This window comes from Rhodnius prolixus, unplaced genomic scaffold, assembly GCF_049639745.1.
Source record: "Rhodnius prolixus isolate KJV_2025 unplaced genomic scaffold, Rpr scaffold_9, whole genome shotgun sequence".
Taxonomy (NCBI): domain Eukaryota; kingdom Metazoa; phylum Arthropoda; class Insecta; order Hemiptera; family Reduviidae; genus Rhodnius; species Rhodnius prolixus.
This window is the reverse complement of record NW_027411604.1, coordinates 456,733-480,118: the sequence shown is the minus strand read 5'-3', so window position 1 is coordinate 480,118 and position 23,386 is coordinate 456,733. Positions and strand designations below refer to the sequence as shown.

Here is a 23,386-nt window from a genome sequence, read left to right as displayed (position 1 = left end):
GTAGTAAAGTAAAGTAATTGCCTATTTATTCAGGCGGGCTATACGTCCAACTAGGTGCCGTGGACGGAGGCGTCTAGCAAACAAACTTTACTGCAAATTTCTCATATTAACCATTAAAGGTATAGACCGGGGAATATAGCCTAGTACCGCAATACATCTTAGCTTTGCGGGTCTAGCATCTAACCGCTCGGCTATCGTGGCGACTAGCAAACATACTTTACTGCAAATTTCTCACATTAACCATTAAAGGTATAGACTGGGGGAATATAGCCTAGTACCGCAATACATCTTAGCTTTGCGGGTCTAGCCTCTAACCGCTCCGGCTATCGTAGCGACTAGCAAACATACTTTACTACAAATTTCTCATATTAACCATTAAAGGTATGGACCGGGGAATAAAGCCTAGTACCGCAATACATCTTAGCTTTGCGGGTCTAGCCTTTAACCTCTCGACTACCGTGGCGACTAGCAAACATACTTTACTACAAATTTCTCATATTAACCATTAAAGGTATGGACCGGGGAATAAAGCCTAGTACCGCAATACATCTTAGCTTTGCGGGTCTAGCCTTTAACCGCTCGGCTACTGTGGCGACTAGCAAACATACTTTACTGCAAATTTCTCACATTAACCATTAAAGGTATAGACCGGGGGAATATAGCCTAGTACCGCAATACATCTTAGCTTTGCGGGTCTAGCATCTAACTGCTCGGCTATCGTGGCGACTAACAAACATACATTATTGCAAATTTCTCACATTAACCATTAAAGGTATAGACCGGGGGAATTTAGCCTAGTACCGCAATACATCTTAGCTTTGCGGGTCTAGCCTATAACCGCCCTGCTACCGTGGCGTCTAGCAAACAAACTTTACTGCAAATTTCTCATATTAACCATTAAAGGTATAGACCGGGGGAATATAGCCTAGTACCGCAATACATCTTAGCTTTGCGGGTCTAGCATCTAACTGCTCGGCTATCGTGGCGACTAACAAACATACTTTACTGCAAATTTCTCACATTAACCATTAAAGGTATAGACCGGGGAATATAGCCTAGTACCGCAATACATCTTAGCTTTGCGGGTCTAGCCTCTAACCGCTCGGCTATCGTGGCGCTTATCATGATTATCGTAGACTTAGAATGGACCCAAATATCTTGTAACCCCACTAATTAAATCAAAACTAGTACCGAACGATGTTAAGAACGATCAAGTTCTGGAGAATTACGCTCTCTAAATAGCTGAAATCATTTCTTTAACTGATTAAAACTGGCTTTCCCCATCATGTTTTTTAATTTTTGCAAAAAAAAAAAGTTTCGCAATAAGCCTGATAAGACTTATCGAAAGGGGCGTCAAAGCTGTAGAAGTGTAATTTTGGCAATTCAATGATGAACGAACTGCCAGAATCAGATTTTTTTGTATTTCTGCAGTTGCACATATGACTAGATGCATGACCTAAATTTAGCCAAGGTACGGAAATGCAGAAAACAAAAAACAAAACAGATTAAGGAAATGTCTTTAGATAGGAAACGTGCCCCCGGATATGACGTTAAATTCAAAAAATTACTAGGAAATTAACACAAAATGAAATAAGTTAAAACCAAAATTCCTAAGTAGTTTTGTTTCGGCTGTCAAGTCAATCCTTCATGGAAGGGTTAGCCTAGATGTTGGGGGAAACTTGAGAAGTTAGTAATTATGAAGTTAGGGAAGGGATGCCCTTCTTATTAACCTTCGCCCTCTGTCCTGTTTGTGTTTTTTCTATCTCTGTCTCTCTTTTGACATATATAAATGTGGCATATGGCATGTTCCAAGTTAAATGAGATAAGTTTTGTATGTTGTATGTTCGTTCTGACTTAAGTTAGTAACTTTGTCAAGATAGTCAGAAGTTCGTTCTGAGGTGATACTTCGTCTTCTCTCTCTTTCTTCCTGAGAGAGTGACAGAGAGAGAGTATAGCTTGAAATTGAAACTAAAGAGTGACGGTAAATATCGAGCTCGTTCTAAGTGCCCAGGTAGTTGTCCAAAGGCAGAAGACAAATGGCTACATCAGCTCCTCAGTCCCAAGATGTCGTCTTGGTGCTTTCTTAAAGAATTGGCCGCCCCCTATCTCTACGGCACTTCACACAAATCTTCTTCTGTACTTTTCTCTACCTGACATGCTAACGGAAGTGGTGTATTAATAATTCAATAGATTTGGGTGGCACGGAAAAAGTTTTACAGTTGGTTTTTCCTTTTGTGACGGCATCAGTCTTAGTTCTCTTTAATTTAGTTAATGTCCCATCTAAGATATGCAGAGAATAAAACTCTTTGCCCTTTTTTTTTGTATCCTCTTGCTTCTTGTAAACGGAAGTAGTGCGATCATAATCAACTTTTTTTTTTACATTAAATTTTACATTGGAAATATCCGTTTTTTTAGCAGCCTATTTGTAAACACACTAATTCAAAACCCGAAAAAAATCACAAATAGCTCAAACTTAATACTTCGTTTGAGTACTAGGATTCTGTTGGCAATTTAAGCGATAAAAACCCATCTACCGGAAGTCTCACTTTACAGACAGGAAGAGACAATACAGAGCTGGAATTTTACAGATATTAACCAATTTTTGATTTTTTTTTTTTGCCTAGTACAGCAATACATCTTAGCTTTGCGGGTCTAGCTTCTAACCTCTCGACTACCGTGGCGACTAGCAAACATACTTTACTGCAAATTTCTCATATTAACCATTAAAGGTATAGAGCGGAGAATATAGCCTAGTACCGCAATACATCTTAGCTTTGCGGGTCTAGCCTCTAACCTCTCGACTACCGTGGCGACTAGCAAACATACTTTACTGCAAATTTCTCATATTAACCATTAAAGGTATAGACCAGGGGAATATTGCCTAGTACTGCAATACATCTTAGCTTTGCGGGTCTAGCCTCTAACCGCTCGGCTACCGTGGCGACTAGCAAACATACTTAACTATAAATTTCTCATATTAACCGTTAAAGGTATAGACCAGGGAATATAGCCTAGTACAGCAATACATCTTAGCTTTGCGGGTCTAGCCTCTAACCTCTCGACTACCGTGGCGACTAGCAAACATACTTAACTATAAATTTCTCATATTAACCGTTAAAGGTATAGACCAGGGAATATAGCCTAGTACCGCAATACATCTTAGCTTTGCGGGTCTAGCGTCTAACCGCTCGACTATCGTGGCGACTAGCAAACATACTTTACTGCAAATTTCTCATATTAACCATTAAAGGTATGGACCGGGGAATATAGCCTAGTACCTCAATACATCTTAGCTTTGCGGGTCTAGCCTCTAACCTCTCGACTACCGTGGCGACTAGCAAACATACTTTACTACAAATTTCTCATATTAACCATTAAAGGTATGGGCCGGGGAATATAGCCTAGTACCGCAATACATCTTAGCTTTGCGGGTCTAGCCTCTAACCGCTCGGCTACCGTGGCGACTAGCAAACATACTTAACTAAAAACACATATTAACCGTTAAAGGTATAGACCAGGGAATATAGCCTAGTACCGCAATACATCTTAGCTTTGCGGGTCTAGCCTCTAACCACTCTGCCACCGTGGCGATTAGCAAACATACTTTGCTGCAAATTTCTCATTTTAACCATTAAAGGTATAAAGCGGAGAACTTAGCCTAGTACCGCAATACATATTAGCTTTGCGGGTCTAGCCTCTAACCGTTCTGCCACCGTGGCGACTAGCAAACATACTTTGCTGCAAATTTCTCATATTAACCATTAAAATGTATAGATCGGGGAATATAGCCTAGTACCGCAATACATCTTAGCTTTGCGGGTCTATCTTTTAACTGCTCGGCTACCGTGGCGCCTCTACCCTAGGTAGAGGTATAAGAGGACCCAGGATGCTGCCCTGGGGAGAACAACTGCAAATGGATACTGGAGTTAACATTTTTAATATTGATAAACCTTTGTACCAAAACCCGTGAAAGCGTCATTACTAGCGCTACATTAGTTTTTATGCCGAACTAAGCGCGCACGACTTACGTACTTAATGGTCAGAATGACAGTAATTGATGTAGTAGTTCATCTTGTAGCACTACGCTTCAGATCTGTACTTCCCTAAAAGAAAACTTAATAAAATAATTGAGGAATTAATTGAGTAATCAAATCAAAAATAATAATATGGGTACTAAAAAAATAATAATAAACAAAATCGTTTTTTATTCACAGAAGATTGGCGATGCAATAATTAATAGGTAGAGAGCAGCGTAACTCTGTTGTTGCTGTTGTTGTTGTTGTTCTTTTTTTTGTGTAGTTGTTGTAGTGAGTTACAAGTTAAGTGAGTGTAATGATTCCATCAACAGAGTGAGCCACAGTTTACTGGGGGAGGAGGAGGAGGAGAAGTCGAAGAGGGGAAAAAACCTCGTTTCTTAATAAACATATAGTAACCTTCAATCGTGTTACCAATATATGTAATCTGTAAAAGAGATTAAGTTTTGAACAGAGAAGGCGGAGCCCGCCAATCTGCTCGTTGTTCGGGTGGGGAAGGGTGTCAGAGGGAAATAACTTGATCCAACAGGCACTGGGGTTCCTTTTTTTTTTTTCTTTCTTTTTTTTTTTTGGCGGTGGCGGCAAAAAAAGGCGGGGGAACCAGTGCGCTCTGTCGTAGTATCTTTCTCTGGTTATCAACAGTGTCTTTTGTTGTTTGTGTTGGTTTTAGGTTAGGGTTTTCTTCTTTTTATTTGAATATTCTTTTGTAAACAGAATCAAAAGTAGTGGGGGGGAAAGATTGAAGGTATGTTTTTCCTTTTCAGTTTCCATTACTCTGTCTCTTGTTATCTTTGTTTAGCTTGCTGAAATCTGGTATAAGTTTATCTCTTTCTAGTGTAAAGTGTGGTAGTTGTGGAGTGTTTTTTTTTTTTTTTTTATTGGTTTTTGTCTGTGATTGGTTAGTGCTGTAGCGCTTGCGCTTCAATGGGCGTGTTCTGATTGTTGAGTAGGGATGGAGTCCTGGGTGAGTGGAATGTTTATTAAAAGGGGCCCGCCCCTTCTATCTAGCTAGAGGAGTACTCCTCCAAGTAGGCGTGGTCTTGTTTTCCCCACCCACTTTTTTCTCTAGTTAACTAACGCCTCCCCTTACTTTATGTTTTCGTGCAGCGTTCAGGCTATATCCCCCCGGTATTGTATATATCTTCATCTGTATTACTACCTACTCCACTACTAGCTTATACAACTCTACTCTAAAAACAGGCCCGTCCCACTTTTAACGTTTCTTGTTTTTTTTTCCTTTTTCTTTTCTTTTCTTTTTCTTGCCTTCTTCCTTCTCTCTATCCTTTCCTTGCTTCCTACTTCTTGCTTCTTTTAGGGGCAAAGAAACCTGGGACAGATTTCAAGTTTGAAATCTTAGTTTAAAGCTGTCACCCGGTGACAGAAGGCTCTCAATTGTTGCTGTGGCGGGCCGTCCGGTGGCGCGCGCGCGTGTGTGTATAAAGCAAACGAGAGGGGCGAAGTAGTTGAAAAAGAGCGTTTTTATACTTTGTGCGTTACAGGATATCGTAAAGCGGCGATTTGTTTTTTCAGTTTTGCAAGAGAGCTAGAAGTCTATAAGATTGAATTTTTATTTAATTTTTTTAAATATAGTGAATTTAGTGTTTTGAAAAAAAACTATTTTAAAGTTCACTTTTTTGGACATGGTGTTGTGATAATGGCTGCACTAGAGAGTGCTCGAAGATCACCAGAAATACCAAGACGCACTTCAGCGTTTCACCGGATAGAATTGTTGACTAGACCGGAAAGATGTTCACCAGTGTTGAGCGTATTGCCATCTGCAAGAATCTTACCAACGCCGGCCATTTCACCTCCATCAATAATCGGTATAGCCCGTTCACCATCATCAATATGCTCATCAATACCAGGATCCACTATGGCAATATCATCATCGACTTGTGCATCACCGCCCATGTCATCATCATCGCCGGTCTCATCACCGCAACCATCAACATCGCCAGTACTGTCCACACCGGTATCCACACCACCGTCCATTTCGTCCACAGTTTCACCACAATCCAAAGAATCACCATCATCGAACAATGGTGGCGATCCGCATCATCATCATCATCATCACCACCACCACCATCACCATCATCACCTAAATCATCAATCACCGCCACCTTCATCACGTTTATCCTTCTCCGTAGACAATATATTAAAGCCGGAATTTGGCAAAATTGTCAGACGTGCATCGCCGGCCGTTGTAAATACAAACGTGAACGTAAACAATAATAATTGTAGTACAATTACTGGTTCGCCCACTGTGGCCACAGGACCGCCAAGGAAAGCTGCCCAAGAGGTTCCCTCGCCGACGAAAATTGACCCAGTTTTACCAGACGAACCGAATGGACCTGTATGGCCGGCTTGGGTCTATTGTACTAGATATTCCGATAGACCTAGTTCAGGTAACTACTTATTTTTTTGCCTAATTGTTATTTTAACCTCCCGCCTTGTTATAATTCTAAATAAAACATCTGGCAGTGCAAAACAGCTGATTTTAATTATCCAACTAGCTTCAACTACTCTTTAAAAAAAAAAAAAAAAGGAGCGTAGTAATTAAGGCCAAATTCTCAAAACTAAGCTCAAAATCAACTTTCTAGTTGGTTCACAATCATAAAAACTCCAAATGTTACTTTTCTGAGCCAATTTTTAAAGAAAATTTTCCCCAATAGGATGAAAAAATAATTGAATTGCCATTTCAGTCGTGATACATTTATTATAGCCGTGCTTTCGACCTAGGGACTAGGTCACATCTTCAGGGCTAGTCTACAAAGTAATATTTTTACATTACAGGGTTGGACACATATCACACACAGACCGATCACACTCAATCGATGAACAGAGAAGACAGAAGACACACCAACCCTGTAATGTAAAAATATTACTTTGTAAACTAGCCCTGAAGATGACCCTAGTCCCTAGGTCGAAAGCTCGGCAGAATAAATGTATCACGACTGAAATGGCAATTATTTTTTCATCCTATTGAAACTATGAATCAGTCACCAAAAAGAATGAACAGAAATTTTCCCCATTTAATTGAAAACGATTTTAACAAATTTTCTTTAAAACATTTTCTACTAGAGTCCAACATTCTTATTACAAAGTTTTTTCTAAGAAAATACATCCTGAATGCACTTCTGGCTGTAAATGTACAGATCTACCGCCTACAGTGTAGAACAATAAAAGTGTTGCCGCAATTTTGGTGTTCACAGAAAATCTGTTTTCCAAAAGGCGATTTCCCGAAGTTAGTTTTCCTTTTCCCGAGATATTTCTCGTAAATTATTCCATTTCCATTACATTTAACCAGCCGTGCCTAATTTTCATAGAATAGATGAGGTAATTTCTATTTGTAACTTTACACATTTAAAATTAATCTTAGATTAAGCAATAGATAAAAGTACTGCGAGGATTAGGACTAACTTTGTCTCTAAAGTGCTATTTCAGAGAACTGTGAGGTTTTACCATAATTACAATTTTATTAAGCAATAGATACGTTGATAAAATTCTAAGTTAGAATTGGATCTATTAACAGAAATCTCCAATCAATTCAATGATGTCTATTTCAAGTTTTCCCTAACCAGAAGAACATTTCTGGGGTCCTCGGAATTTGAAAAAGAAGTTTTTCTTTTGTTTTTTACCAATTCGTCTTCGGATCTAACTCTTAAGATGGAAGAACACGAACTACGGTATCCCACTTTTGTACTAAAATCAGTTGTAACAATTTTTACGAATTGATTCTTTTTCCAATGATTCACACATTTTTCTCGTGAAAAACTCCTATGATTTTCTTTTGAATTTTCCAATCAGATGAAAACTAATCACATGCATGTTGGTATATAGCTTTTGTTTGCAATATTTTGCCCTTAGAAAATTGTTGGAAGGGTATTTCTAAGTGTGAGGGTGTGTTGTTAGGGCAGACTTTTTCTCTAAGTTAGAATTTGCGTGAAAAACGAGTGGTCACATATCACCTGTATAACATTTAAAAAGAATCAGTTCTAAAATATAAAGAAAATTAGTCGATGGGAAATCCGAATTACTGTACGAATTTTACAATTTTTCTTCTTTTTTCTGCGATTTATTTTGAAAGTAGTTACAATGATTTTTCCGTGAACTTTTGTACTCATACAATGTAGGCCTATCACTTTTATTTGAAACGTTTTACCAGGAAAGAAAAAAATTATTTAGATTCAAGCATGTGTTTTCATTAGGGCGTTTTTTGGATGCTTTGTAATTTGTTAAGATAGTTACCAGAAGATTTTTTATTTTTTATTTAAACTATAAATTTCTCATATTAACCATTAAAGGTATAGACCGGGGAATATAGCCTAGTACCGCAATACATCTTAGCTTTGCGGGTCTAGCCTCTAACCGCTCGGCTACCGTGGCGACTAGCAAACATACTTTACTGCAAATTTCTCATATTAACCATTAAAGGTATAGACCGGGGAATATAGCCTAGTACCGCAATACATCTTAGCTTTGCGGGTCTAGCCTCTAACCGCTCGGCTACCGTGGCGACTAGCAAACATACTTTACTGCAAATTTCTCATATTAACCATTAAAGGTATAGACCGGGGAATATAGCCTAGTACCGCAATACATCTTAGCTTTACGGGTCTAGCCTCTAACCGCTCGGCTACCGTGGCGACTAGCAAACATACTTTACTGCAAATTTCTCATATTAACCATTAAGGGTATAGACCGGGGAATATAGCCTAGTACCGCAATACATCTTAGCTTTACGGGTCTAGCCTCTAACCGCTCGGCTACCGTGGCGACTAGCAAACATACTTTACTGCAAATTTCTCATATTAACCATTAAAGGTATAGACCGGGGAATATAGCCTAGTACCGCAATACACCTTAGCTTTGCGGGTCTAGCCTCTAACCGCTCGGCTACCGCAACGCCTTATGCCATTTTAAACTTGAAAACGGTTACCTATTTTAATAATGAAGTAAAAAAAGTCATGCAAATGTACTCTCCAAGGTTTTTATTTAAATATCTACAATTTAGCTAATCATTTATTTACAGTTGCAGGCGGTTAAATAAACAAAACCATTCCGATCCGCGCGCCCGCACACAGTGTGTAAACTGTGCAATTAATCGAATGAATATTTGATAGTTATGCTATACAGTTTTACACGGAAGAATTGATTTTTTTTTTTAGCAGAGCTTTTGAAAGTGACATTGTGTTGAAAAGATTTCAATTCTTTTAACTTCCTGTTTTAAGGTGTTGAGTTTTCCGGGAAAAATCACATGTATTTCAATATTTTTGAAAGAAAAACAAAGAAAATCTGGTTTTCACATGTACTATTTTTAATGTAGTGAAAAGGTAGACTTCAAAACAGAACCATTTACGTAATCGCTGAAAACTACAAAAAAAAAGAAAAGAAAATCTCAACAGTGAAAAGTACTTCCGGTCAGGAAATATTCATTAAATTTAGAAATTCAGTTGCATATTTCATTCTTTTCAGTATTTAAACGTCATAAATATGTCCATTACTTTGAAAATGGGAAAGCCCAAAAATCCTTCCAACGCTCAGAAGTGCCCTTAAATGAATTTTCCCGGGAAAATGTTTCTAATAATAGTTTTAGACAAACACATGCGCAATGCATTGCCACAAATTTAAAGAAAATTGTAAGAGCAGTTTTCATGAAAATCTCCGAAAATAAAAAAAATAAAAAACTGTAAAAAATTTGATTCACAGTTAATTGCCACTTCCGCTTTGGTGAATTTCATTCAAAAACTTGTTTTTGTTTAGTTATGATGGTGGCTTTCAAAATCTAGAAAAACAATAACAGGTACTTCCTGCTATTTTTCCGTTTTCTGAGGCTATGCTGGCCGCATACTTTACTGATAGACTTGACTGACTGACTGTGGTACTGTTGAACCATTTTTGATTTTTTAAAATCTTTTTTTTAAAAAAAAAAAAAAAAAAAAAACTGGACCCTACTTTTCTCATTCCACAGGCTAATTCTGCAGCTTCTAATAGTATTTTCTTAATATTCTGCCAGCTAGTCTCCACCTCTTCACTGTTCCACAAATATGATTGATCTCTTACTCTTCTCTCTATATGTTCTCTATAAGTGTTGCCTATTTCTTCCTCCTTAAGTCTATATGATTTTATTACGAGAAAGGAGTACACAAAGGATTGGTATTTGCAGTTAGAAGTCTCTATTCAAAGACAAGAAGTGTGGTGAGATTTGCCGGTCATGTATCCCCAGAATTTGAAACGTCAGGGGGTATAAGACAGGGATGCAGTCTAAGTCCGCTACTATTTATTTTGGTATTGGACACACAGCCATAAAAAATGCTAAGGAAAGGATGAAGAAATTTAATCTTGGTTACTTAAACCTGAGACCAGTTAGCCTATCCGTACTGGCGTTTGCCGATGATTTGGTAATACTCGCGGAAAATGACAGAGATCTTCAGGATAACCTGAAGATTCTCCAAGAAGAATTAACTAGAATAAACATGAGTATTAATCCGGAAAAAACAAAGGTCATGAAGATAGGCAAAAAATCCGGGAAACCAATGAGGGTCATCAGATTAAATGGAAAGGTGATTGAGATAGTGGAGACCTTCAAATATCTAGGCGCACACCTGCAGGAGAATGGCTTTTTTTTGATCGGGAAATAACCAAAAGAGTCAGCACGGCAAGCAGGATGTTCGAGGCGACCAAGAGAGGCTTCCTGAATCACAGAGAGGTGACTAAGGCTGCAAAAATGGCTGTTTATAAATCAACATTCCTTCCTATCCTAACATACTCGAGCGAGTTCTGGACCTTAACCTCTAAAAATAAATCAAAAATTCAAGCCACTGAAATGAGGTTCTTGAGGAAAGTGGAAGGTAAAACGAGAAGAGATAGTATCCGCAACACAACGATCAGGGCAAAGCTAGAAACCAGACCAGCTGTAGAAAAGATAGAAGAAAACAGGTTAAGATGGCTGGGACACCTGCTACGCATGGATCCTAGCCGAGTAGCAAAGATTGCATACGGCACACAGGTGGAAGGGAAAAGAGAGAGAGAGGTAGACCCAGATGGAAATGGGAGGAAGGTGTTAGAGAGGCCTGTCAGTGGAGAGGAATAGATTGGCAGAAGAGAAAGGAGCTGGCGGGGGACAGACAGAGTTGGACCGCACTCTACAAAAAAAACTCCCAACACTGCTTTGGCGGTAAACTGGGGGAATGATTATGATGATGATGATGAAAAAAAAACTGAAAAAATCAATTTAGAAAACTCAAAACTTCCGGTTGATTGACTGATTTTTAACAAAAACGTAATTTTATGAAATTCTATGTCAGAAATTAAGTGAAATATAAACCTTTTTGTTCTGCGATTCTTTTTGGCTTCTGAATTAAGATGAAATCGGATAACAGACAGACAAATAGACAGACAGACACACATACGCAAAGAGAGTGAGAATGAGAGTGCAAGAGAAAGAGAGAAAAACCATTTTTTGCAAAATTACTTTTTTAAAAAAATGCAATCGATCTCAAGATATACATTTCCGGTAAAAAAAAATCACACAAAATCGGAAAATCGGCCCGATTACATTTCTCTCTCGCAATAGTAGATTAAGAGAAAGAAGAAATACATAATATACGAGGGTCGTTTGAAAAGTCCGTGCAAAAATAAAAACTACTTAATTTTTTGGGGTAAACCTTTTTTTATTTTTCAACATAGTCTCCTTTTAGGCTTATACACTTCGTCCAACGCTGCTCTAGTTTGCTGATCCCTTCCGAATAATAGGATTTGTCCAAGTCTTAAAAATAGCCATTCGTTTCTGCAATCACCTCCTCGTTTGAATAAAATCTTTTTTCCCGCCAGCCATTTCTTCATATTGGGGAACAAATAGTAGTCCGAGGTAGCCAAGTCTGGGAGAATAGGGGGGGATGTGAAACGAGTTGGAACCCTATTTCCATTAATTTTGCGACCACAACTGCTGAGGTGTGAGCTGGTGCGTTGTCATGATGGAAAAAGAACTTTTTTGTGGGCCAATCGTGGGCGTTTTTCTTGCAGCTCGGTTTTCAAACGGTCCAATAACGATGAATAATACGCACCTGTAATAGTTTTACCCTTTTCCAGATAGTCGATGAGGATTATTCCTTGCGAATCCCAAAAGACAGTCGCCATAATCTTTCCGGCCCGAAGGAACGGTCTTCGCCTTTTTTTTTGGCGCAGATGCCCCCCTTGGTAACCCATTGTTTAGATTGTTCTTTGGTCTCAGGAGTGTAGTGATGTATCCAGGTTTCATCCACAGTGACGAAACGACGCTTAAAGTCCTGCAGATTCTTCTGGAACAGTTGCTGCAAACCGTCCTTGCAACACTTCACACGATTTCGTTTTTGGTCAAGCGTGAACAATAAAGCGCGGCACCCATCTTGCGGATAGCTTTGATCATGTCCAAATGTTGATGCAAAATATTATGTACCCGTTCATTCGAGATGCCCACAGCACTAGCAATCTCACGCACCTTCACTTTTCTGTCATCCATCACCATATCATGGATTTTATCAATGATTTCTGGAGTAGTAACCTCAACAGGGCCGTCCAGAACACGTTCAGCGTCACTTGTGCCCATATGGCCACTCCGAAAATTTTGAAACCACTTAATAAACTGTTCTAATCGAAGGTGCAGAGTCACCATAATGTTGTATCAAGCTTCTCTTTAGTCTCCTCAGGCGTTTTGCCTTTCATAAAGTAGTGTTTAAATCAACACACGAAATTCTTTTTCGTCCATTTTTTGAAAATCACTCGACTTCCTCGATTCAAACGAATGCCAAACACAAAGAAATTGACCGATCTGGCTGAAACTTGGTGTGTGTTCTTCCAAGAGATGCTGCCAACTAAACATAACCTCGATACGCGCCAGTAGTACTATCACTCTGACTTTGCACGGACTTTTCAAACGACCCTCGTATAATACATATATTTAGGTAATCCACGCTAATATTGCTATAATTGCGTGAAATTGCCTAAAAAGGAAGGAGAATTTGTATGTTTGTGCATGTACTCTACATTAAGATAACGTTTCCGTTACAAAGCATATACGCACATAACTACAATTTTGTTACTCCTCCCCCTTCCCCTCTAATGCTCAAAAATAGAATAAAAACAAGATAAAAAAAAAACACTGTAATTTACATGTAATATTAGATGATATATAAAATTACACGAGTCAATTACACGCTGGTAATAGCACAAGTTATTTTGTCTCTGTTGTTTCACTTTTTTTTTTTAAATCCTTTTTATATTAACTTTTATTTTAGACCAATATTAAATTTTTGCGCCTATTAATTTAAATTTAATTTGAAAGTGGTGTCCGATTGCTGTGAATTTTTTTTTTTTTTTTTTTTAAGTTTAATTTAAATTTCAATTAAACATTTTAAATTGTGCTAATAAAAATGAACAGCTGTTTTAATTGATTCTTATTTAGAAATCAGCTGATTCACCATGCAATCAACTATATTATTATTAAAGTATGTAATTAAATTTAAATACCTGTTTGATGGCGGAGCTGATGCATCTTTGGTGCTGTAAAAAAAAGAATAAAAAGATTTATAATTGTTACATTTCTCTACAAACTTGCAATTTTTTACTTATATACTTATTAATGAAATGATTTTCCTTTCATATTTAACATTTAAAATATAATTATTAGTTATTGAAAATATGACATAGGAAAATTTGAAACACTGCAGCATGCCAAAATGTATCACATCTTGACTATTCTCTTTGGACCAATATTTATATATAGCTTGAATAATATCATTTTAGACAATTAGTTGAATATTATAAAGCAATTAGGCAAATTGTCAGGATTCTGCCGGTAGATTAGATTATCGGGAACGGGACCTATGCCCCATGGCAGCGCAGCCAAAAGAGGCTTATTGTGCCAGCTCCCTTTTTGGATCTAGTAGACGAAACCTCCCCCTACTAAAGAGGTTGTGGGCTTTCACCTACTAGTCCCTTTTTGCGCTACTATCCCCTAAGGGTCTCCAAAGTTCCAAAAGGTTTGATAGCGCAACCGCTCACAATCGAACAGCAGAAATAAGGAATAAAATAGCCGGGTGGAATCTATGCCCCATGGCATCGCAGCCACAAGAGGCTTATTGTGCCCTCCCCGTTGGATCTAGTAGATGAAACCTCTCCTACTAAAGAGATTGTGGGCTTTCACCTACTAGTCCCTTTTTGCGCTACTATCCCCTTTGGTCTCCAAAGTTCCAAAAGGTTTGATAGCGCAACCGCTCACAATCGAACGGCAGAAATAAGGAATAAAATAGCCGGGTGGAATCTATGCCCCATGGCATCGCAGCCACAAGAGGCTTATTGTGCCCTCCCCGTTGGATCTAGTAGACGAAACCTCCCCCTACTAAAGAGGTTGTGGGCTTTCACCTACTAGTCCCTTTTTGCGCTACTATCCCCTAAGGGTCTCCAAAGTTCCAAAAGGTTTGATAGCGCAACCGCTCACAATCGAACAGCAGAAATAAGGAATAAAATAGCCGGGTGGAATCTATGCCCCATGGCATCGCAGCCACAAGAGGCTTATTGTGCCCTCCCCGTTGGATCTAGTAGACGAAACCTCCCCCTACTAAAGAGGTTGTGGGCTTTCCCTACTAGTCCCTTTTAGCGCTACTATCCCCTTTGGTCTCCAAAGTTCCAAAAGGTTTGATAGCGCAACCGCTCACAATCGAACAGCAGAAATAAGGAATAAAATAGCCGGGTGGGATCTATGCCCCATGGCATCGCAGCCACAAGAGGCTTATTGTGCCCTCCCCGTTGGATCTAGTAGATGAAACCTCTCCTACTAAAGAGGTTGTGGGCTTTCACCTACTAGTCCCTTTTTGCGCTACTATCCCCTTTGGTCTCCAAAGTTCCAAAAGGTTTGATAGCGCAACCGCTCACAATCGAACAGCAGAAATAAGGAATAAAATAGCCGGGTGGGATCTATGCCCCATGGCATCGCAGCCACAAGAGGCTTATTGTGCCCTCCCCGTTGGATCTAGTAGATGAAACCTCTCCTACTAAAGAGATTGAGGACTACCACCTACCACTTCCTTTTGGCGCTACTACCTCCTTTGGTCTCAAAGTTTCAAAAGGTTTCATAGCGCAACCGCTCGACGATGAGAGATCGTTTCCTCCTCATCCTGACCCACAATCTGCCCAACAGTTCCAAGCTAGCAAGCCCCCCAACTTGTACAGAACTGCTTCCTGAACCTACCATGCCCCCGTGAATAGGCCTGCGATATCAGGAGTAATCTTTATTTCTACCCAAGCACAGAGTCTCTTCGATTCCAAGACATCATCATAGTCTTGCTGTGTAAATCAAATAGCCAGTGAGAGGCCGTTTTCTCCTCTTCCTGACCACAATCTGCACACAACGGTTCCCTGAGCTAATAAGCCCCCCACCTTGTACAGATGGCTATGCCTCTATGTGTACTGTGTAAATGCATTCTTGGGGTGTAACAGTATTAAGTTGCTCATGTTCATGTTGTTAGGCTGGGAATACCCGCAGGGACGGCCAAGAACGCTGAAGAAGTGGCTAATCCATTACAGGTATTCTGCCGGAAACATGTACACGTTTTTCCTGTACTCTGGGGACCTCAAAAAATAAAATAAAATTCATTTCCGGTTTCTAAAACTCAAATCTTAAATCTAGTCGATCACAATACTTTCTTATACACTGGGGTAAGAGAAATTGATTATATTGAATAAAAAAAAGAAATAAGACACTAAAAAGCCGTTAAGAGTTTACTAGGCCGTCTTATAATACGTACCAATACGCAGACATGATGTGTAAAAAGTATTTAGATTCATATCTACGTGTGCGTTATCCTCATAACTGTTATATATATTTAAGATTTAATATGATAATTGCTATAAGTGGCTCCTCTATGAGTATGCTTTACTAATACTACGTAGATGTTTATATGAACTTGAACATATAGTAACATACAAACAGACAAATAGAAAACATTATTAGCCACCCCCCTTACCCCTTAGATCTTCTGTCCTTTGTTTCATTAATAAAGGAAGAGAGAGGGGGAAGGAACTATGGAACACACTCACATACGAACAATACAATTTAAAACTATCTTTTTACTAAAAAAAAACGAACGTACGTACGTACATAGGTTATGTCTGTGTTTAAGAATTCAGTTCTGCCTTTTGTTTAATATTTCGTCATGCGGTTATTCGATGACACGAAACGATTATCGTATTCTTTTATAATTTTCTAGTTATCTTTAAAACTGTTTCCTTTAAACCACTCCCCCTTCAAAATAATAATAAAGTACCCAACTAACCACCGATCGACTTTATAACATCGATCTTAGGCGGAGGTAAAAATTCAATTTTTGTTTTTTTCCCCCCTAATAAATTAATCTCTTTTTTATTTGGAACACTAATTCGATAGAAAGAGTAACTGTCTGCCTCAAATCGATTGTGCTCTCAAATAAATAACTGGGGTGGGCTCATATTGAGAAGTAATTATTCATTCATGAAAAAAAGAAAACAATTGTTTCATTCGATATATTTTTTAGGTTTTGTTTTAAAAAAATGAAGCTCATTCATAAAATATTAAACTGCTTAAACCCAGTATTTATGCGCATGTAGTCGTAAAAAGAAATTGTCAATTATTCTCTTTTAAATGAATAACAACATGAAAAAAATCAAACAAACATACAGACAAAACAAAAAAAGAAAAGCAAAAAGTCAGTCATTTAAATTTGTTGACATTGTTTTGTCAGTACATGTCCATTAGATTGATCCACTGTTGCTGAAAAATAAAAAGAAACTGCATGTTGAGGTGGTTTCAATTATTTAAATTAGGCGCCACGGTAGCCGGAGCGGTTAGAGGCTAGACCCGCAAAGCTAAGATGTATTGTGGTACTAGGCTATATTCCCCGGTCTATGCCTTTAATGGTTAATATGAGAAATTTGCAGTAAAGTATGTTTGCTAGTCGCCACGATAGCCGAGCGGTTAGAGGCTAGACCCGCAAAGCTAAGATGTATTGCGGTACTAGGCTATATTCCCCTGTCTATACCTTTAATGGTTAATATGAGAATTTACAGTAAAGTATGTTTACTAGTCGCCACGGTAGCCGAGCGGTTAGAGGCTAGACACGCAAAGCTAAGATGTATTGCGGGGCTAGGCTATATTCCAGTCTATACCTTTAATGGTTAATAAGAGAAATTTGCAGTAAAGTATGTTTGCAAGTCGCCACGATAACCGAGCGGTTAGATGCTAGACCCGCAAAGCTAAGATGTATTGCGGTACTAGGCTATGTTCCCCGGTCTATACCTTTAATGGTTAATACAAGAAATTTGCAGTAAAGTATGTTTGCTAGTCGCCTCCGTCCACGACAGCTAGTAAATGGTAGTTGGACGTTAAGCCCCGCCTGAAAAAATTGGCGATTACTTTACTTTTTTACTTTTATTTATTTTTTTGCCAAGCTTTCGGTCTAGGAACTAGTACATCTTCAGAGCTGTGGAACATATTGTACAGAAACAGATCTCTGGATGTCCTGATTGAGGTACTTGTGAGTAGGTTTGGTTTTAAAATGTTCTTGTTTTGTGACCAAAAATGATCAGATTCGAAGATACTCCAACTTTAACGTTGTAAAACTAATTATAACTGTTAATAAGTATAGGGTAAATGATATTTGTCAACTACTTATAATATCAAATATATGTAAATTGTAATCTGATGCTATAAAACATATGTTCCACAGCCCTGAAGATGTCGAAGTTTCTAGGCCGAAAGCTTGGTATTAATAAGACGAACAAAAATTACGACTGAAATCGGCAATAATCTTACTTCCCTTTAGATAAATCAGATTGGTATAAAAATTTTTTGAGAGAAATGATAAGAGTAATGATCGTGAGAGTGTTCCCTTGGGTACTGCTGAGGATGCTGTGGATGAGACGGGTAGAATAACTGATTACCAGGACCTAAGGATATTCGTCCTGGATCCCAGAGGTACCCAACAATCAAGACAGCTGACAAATACCTTGTATTTTTTATTTATGATATTCTTTTCTTTTTCTTCTTCTTGAATTATTTTTATTTTGATTTAAATCCTTGGCAGGCACTGGTACTAGTGAAGGGCCGTGAAGAAGAAGCAGAAGAAGACAGGTAGCTTGAGGGTCAGATGACCCATCTCTGTCAGTCCGCTTCGTACAGATCTTCTGTCAACTACACTCACAGAGCATTCCTTAAAAAGTAGTGTTGATGTTACTAGATCCATCAATAGATCTAGGGCGACCCCTAGCCGCCTGCCTCCTCACTACACACGGTCTCTACCTTCTTATCATGTACATTTATATGGTGTAGATAAATATGTGTCTTCTCCTTTAGGACCATTTACATCTAAATAATATGTGGAGCCCCCCACAATCTACATTTATTTGGAGACCTTTTAAACAGGTTAACTTACAAACTACACAAAACTAGAAAACAATCTTGGGTTGAGTAAAGCATTTAAACTGTAATAATGACGTAAATAATATATTTTTATTTCCTGTAATAGTTTTCTTTTTCTCTAATTTTCTCTAAACTTTTCCTGCTATTTGGAGTCAGAACAGGAAATAATTCAGACGGATTTTGTACAGTTAGAGGATGGGAAACTGTAGTAAGAGACAGTCGTGTGAGGATTCACATCCTCCAGGACCGAGAGGCTGGAGTTCCCCGAGGAAGCATCCTTAGGCTAGTCTCCTACACCCTTCAAACAGCAGATATCCCACTAAAGTGTTTAGGTAAAGGTTGCTCCCATCTACTCCAACCAATGTCCCATCCCATAAGCGGTACAATAGTACAAGATACCTGGGATTATACTTAAGAGAAAGTGCCCATGGAATCCCCCACACTAGACAAAGTACAGCTACAACTCCTTCAACTTTCTTAGGAAATCCTCTTTATGGAAACCAAAACACTGATTTACTAGATAACTATAAGACTTATCTGGGCTTACAGTGCCTAATTAGGCATCAAGTCTTCTCAATCCAAAATCTCTTGACGCTCTATCCAATCTTCATAAGCTCACAAAAGGCTTCCCGGTACCCTCTCTACTTTGAAATGATCTTAATCGCATCCTTCGGGAAAAAATCCATTTCTTTTTTTCTAAAAGTTGTAAATCTATAAATATTAGATCACTAATATAAAGAAAAATCAGAGGAGCCGTTCAAGAATACGAGTTAAAAATACTTTCTTTAAAAAAAAAATCGATTCATTACAATGGTTGATCGATTTTTTGGCTCAAATCTTATTGTAACATCCTCTGCTAGGAACTAGATTTAGATTTAGATTTTTGAAAGGCGGGACGGGACCCATGCCCCACGGCCACCGCAGCCACAAGAGGCTTATTGTGCCTTCCCCTTTTGAGTCTAGTCCTCCCCTTCTAAGAAGGTTGAGGGCTTTCCCTACCAATTCCTTCTGCGCTATAATCTCCTCTGGCTTCAAAGTTCCAAAGATATCTATAGCGCAGTCTCTCGATCAGAGGCCGTTTCTTCCTCTTCCTGGCACAATCTTCACAACGATTCCAGCTAATAAGCCCCACCTTGTACAGAACTGCTTCCTGAACCTTCCAAGCCTCGTGAATAGCCCTGCAATCAGGAATAATCTGATTTCTGCCCAAGCCTAGAAGTCTCTTTGGTTCTTTGTTTACACAGCCAAGAGCATAACACTCCGTGCCGTGTTTCTGATAGGATCTAAGCCGAATGTTCAAATCTGAACTCTCCTTTGGTCTCAAGGTACCAAAGATATCGTAGCGCAGTCTCTCGATAGCGAACGCAATCGAATAACAGGTGAGAGGCTGTTTCCCTCCTCTTCCTGGCACAATCTGCAGAATGGTTCCAAGCTAGCAAGCCCCACCTTGTACAGAAGGCCGTTTCCTCCTCTTCCTGACACAATCTGCACAACGATACCGAGTTAATAAGCCCCTCACCTTTTTACAGAACTGCTTCCTGAACCTACCCAAGCCCCTGTGAATAGACCTGTAATCAGGAGTAATCTGATTTCTACCCAACCACAGAGTCTCTTCAATTCCAAGACATCATAGTCTTGCTGTGTAAATCGAACAGCAAGTGAAAGGCCGTTTCCTCCTCATCCTGACACAATCTGCACACAACGATTCCGAGCTAATGAGCCCCCACCTTGTACAGAACTGCTTCCTGAACCTTCCAAGCCTCGTGAATAGGCCTGTAATCAGGAGTAATCTGGATTTCTGCCCAAGCCCAGGAGTCTCTTTGGTTCTTTGTTTACACAACAAGGGCATTACACTCCGTGCCGTGTTTCTGTTAGGATCTAAGCCGAAATGTTCAAATCTGAACTTTGAGCAACTTTTTGGGGGGTTTTTTGACTTATTGCGGATGTATAACTGCTAAGACCAATTTAGCGTACTTAAGGGACTTAAAAAACATTCGATTCAAAACCAGGAAAAGAGGAAGGGATGGTAAAAACAGGATTTCAGATCTGAATTGAACTTTGCAAATACATTCATTTGGTATTTCCGGTTCAAAATTCGTGTCGTTAAAAGGACCCCAAACACTTCCTGGCTACTTTTTCTTGTGTTGTTTATATTTACGTTGTTCCCTAATGAGGGGAATTTATTACTGTTCTATACCCAATTAAAGTAAAACACGAAAAGTTTAGCTTGTCAATGCTATAAATAAAATACGATATTATTAGCGAGTTGTTGATTGTATTCCAACTGTCAACAATACTAACAATGCGAGAGATAATTAGGGAGGGGAAAAAATAAAATAAAAAATAACTACCCGTCCCCGTGGTTGCGAACCTACAAAGCCAGAGAAGTCCTATGTGTCCTTATCATTAATTCATAAAGAGGTAACTACTTAGCAAGAGAACGGTAGCGAATAGTTTTTTATTGTCGAAGGCCACACTAATGAGTCGTTCTTATCAATACTAGTGTAATAAATTTTTTACACTTTACAATTAGACGACGGTGGTGGGGAGAACTGCAATAAATGTAATTTAAAAATGCATAAAATATGACGAAGAGAGAGAGAGAAAAACAAAAAACTGCATTATTATTGTTATTAATTGGCCAGCTGATGACTCTTCACCAGCTCCTCTTAAGGAAGTAATCAATTGTGTCCAAATTAATCGATTGTGTCCCTAATTTTCGATTTCAAGATTTCAACGCTGAATATGTTCATTTAACTAGTTTGATTAAACTTGCTCAAAATGGAAATACCATTTCATTGGATCGATTATTTACTTCTTTAAGAGGAAGTTTAGAAACAGTGCGGGAGAGGCACTAATGGAAATGAGACAAAATTAAATTTCAAAAATTTGTTAAAGTAACTTATGAACTAAAATATACTCTAAGGATTTAAATCAGGTGCATTAATAATAATAAGTAATTTAAGAAAGACACACGTTAATTAGTGCATTATTACTAGCAAACATACCTTACTGCAAATTTCTCATATTAACCATTAAAGGTATAGACCGGGGAATATAGCCTAGTACCGCAATACATCTTAGCTTTGCGGATCTAGCCACTAACCGCTCGGCTACCGTGGCGACTAGCAAACATACTTTACTGCAATACATCTTAGTTTTGCGGGACTAGCCTCTAACCGCTCGGCTACCGTGGCGACTAGCAGACATACTTTACTGCAATACATCTTAGTTTTGCGGGACTAGCCTCTAACCGCTCAACTACCGTGGCGACTAGCAAACATACTTTACTGCAATACATCTTAGTTTTGCGGGACTAGCCTCTAACCGCTCAACTACCGTGGCGACTAGCAAACATACTTTACTGCAATACATCTTAGTTTTGCGGGACTAGCCTCTAACCGCTCAACTACCGTGGCGACTAGCAAACATACTTTACTGCAATACATCTTAGTTTTGCGGGACTAGCCTCTAACCGCTCGGCTACCGTGGCGACTAGCAAACATACTTTACTGCAATACATCTTAGTTTTGCGGGACTAGCCTCTAACCGCTCGGCTACCGTGGCGACTAGCAGACATACTTTACTGCAATACATCTTAGTTTTGCGGGACTAGCCTCTAACCGCTCAACTACCGTGGCGACTAGCAAACATACTTTACTGCAATACATCTTAGTTTTGCGGGACTAGCCTCTAACCGCTCAACTACCGTGGCGACTAGCAAACATACTTTACTGCAATACATCTTAGTTTTGCGGGACTAGCCTCTAACCGCTCAACTACCGTGGCGACTAGCAAACATACTTTACTGTAAATTTCTCATATTAACAATTAAAGGTATAGACCGGGGAATATAGCCTAGTACCGCAATACATCTTAGCTTTGCGGGTCTAGCCTCTAACCACTCGGCTACCGTGGCGACTAGCAAACATACTTTACTGTAAATTTCTCATATTAACCATTAAAGGTATAGACCGGGGAATATTGCCTAGTACCACAATACATCTTAGCTTTGAGGGTCTAGCCTCTATCCGCTCGACTAGCGTGGCGACTAGCAAACATACTTTACTGTAAATTTCTCATATTAACCATTAAAGGTATAGACCAGGGGGATATAGCCTAGTACCACAATACATCTTAGCTTTGCGGGTCTAGCCTCTAACCGCTCGGCTACTGTGGCGCCTGCTAGAACGGATAAATTCAGAGATATTAAAATATGATGTAAATTACGACGAAGTTGCAGAAAATCTAAAAAAAGTTCCATTACTCTGGGCATTGTTATTAGAGAGGTTGTCTTGCGAGTGGTTTGGATCAGATTTGTTGTTACTAGAAGTGGACTAGTTTACTATAAATGATTATAAAGTAGGACCATTACGTAGCTACACGCGGTTCGGCTTCCGATTAGTTTGATATCCTTTGATGTCAACCCAACGCTGTTTATCCGTTTTTCTTGTCGTTCTTTACTTCCAATTTGGATAAAAAATTAATATCATTATCTTGGTTGAGCAGTCATTCGATTACAAATGGTTTGATTATAGTCTCTTGTTCTATTTTTTAGTCCCACCAATGACTAGCAGAGACATTAACTTGCACAAAGCTACAGTAACACAGCAGTGGGTGGTCGGAGGGGTGAATAATACCCTCTGTTATAAATTATGGAATAACCGTAATAGATTACCAAAGTTCTGCTTCTATTGGTTTTTTAATTTATGTTTTAGATTCTCATAAGGTTCATTGGTTTTTGCGTTTTAGAGTCGAAATTTTCGGAAATAAATACAAGAAATACATGTTTTGTGCGCCCACCCCAATCACACAACCCCTCAAATCTAGTGTGAACAACTCACATGACTTCCTGTTACTACAAAATCTAACTCACTAAATTTTCTACAAAATACAAAAAAATTTTTTGATTTATATTTAT

The 23,386-nt window shown here is 38.8% G+C and overlaps 1 protein-coding gene and 1 long non-coding RNA gene across 2 annotated transcripts in view; one reads left to right on the top strand and one right to left on the bottom strand.

Annotated features, from left to right (window-relative positions):
- The window catches only part of LOC141453914 (uncharacterized), a 212,410-nt gene that overhangs the window by 133,462 nt on the left and 55,562 nt on the right, over positions 1 to 23,386 (bottom strand). The window contains exon 2 of the long non-coding RNA XR_012458305.1: positions 13,542 to 13,574. This is a non-coding gene — a long non-coding RNA (uncharacterized lncRNA). The remainder of the gene's footprint in view (positions 1 to 13,541; positions 13,575 to 23,386) is intronic.
- The window catches only part of LOC141453912 (homeobox protein engrailed-2b-like), a 38,928-nt gene continuing 19,367 nt past the window's right edge, over positions 3,826 to 23,386 (top strand). The window contains exon 1 of the mRNA XM_074127540.1: positions 3,826 to 6,439. Within this exon, the coding sequence (XP_073983641.1) occupies positions 5,689 to 6,439 (751 nt within the window). The 5' untranslated portion in view covers positions 3,826 to 5,688. The remainder of the gene's footprint in view (positions 6,440 to 23,386) is intronic.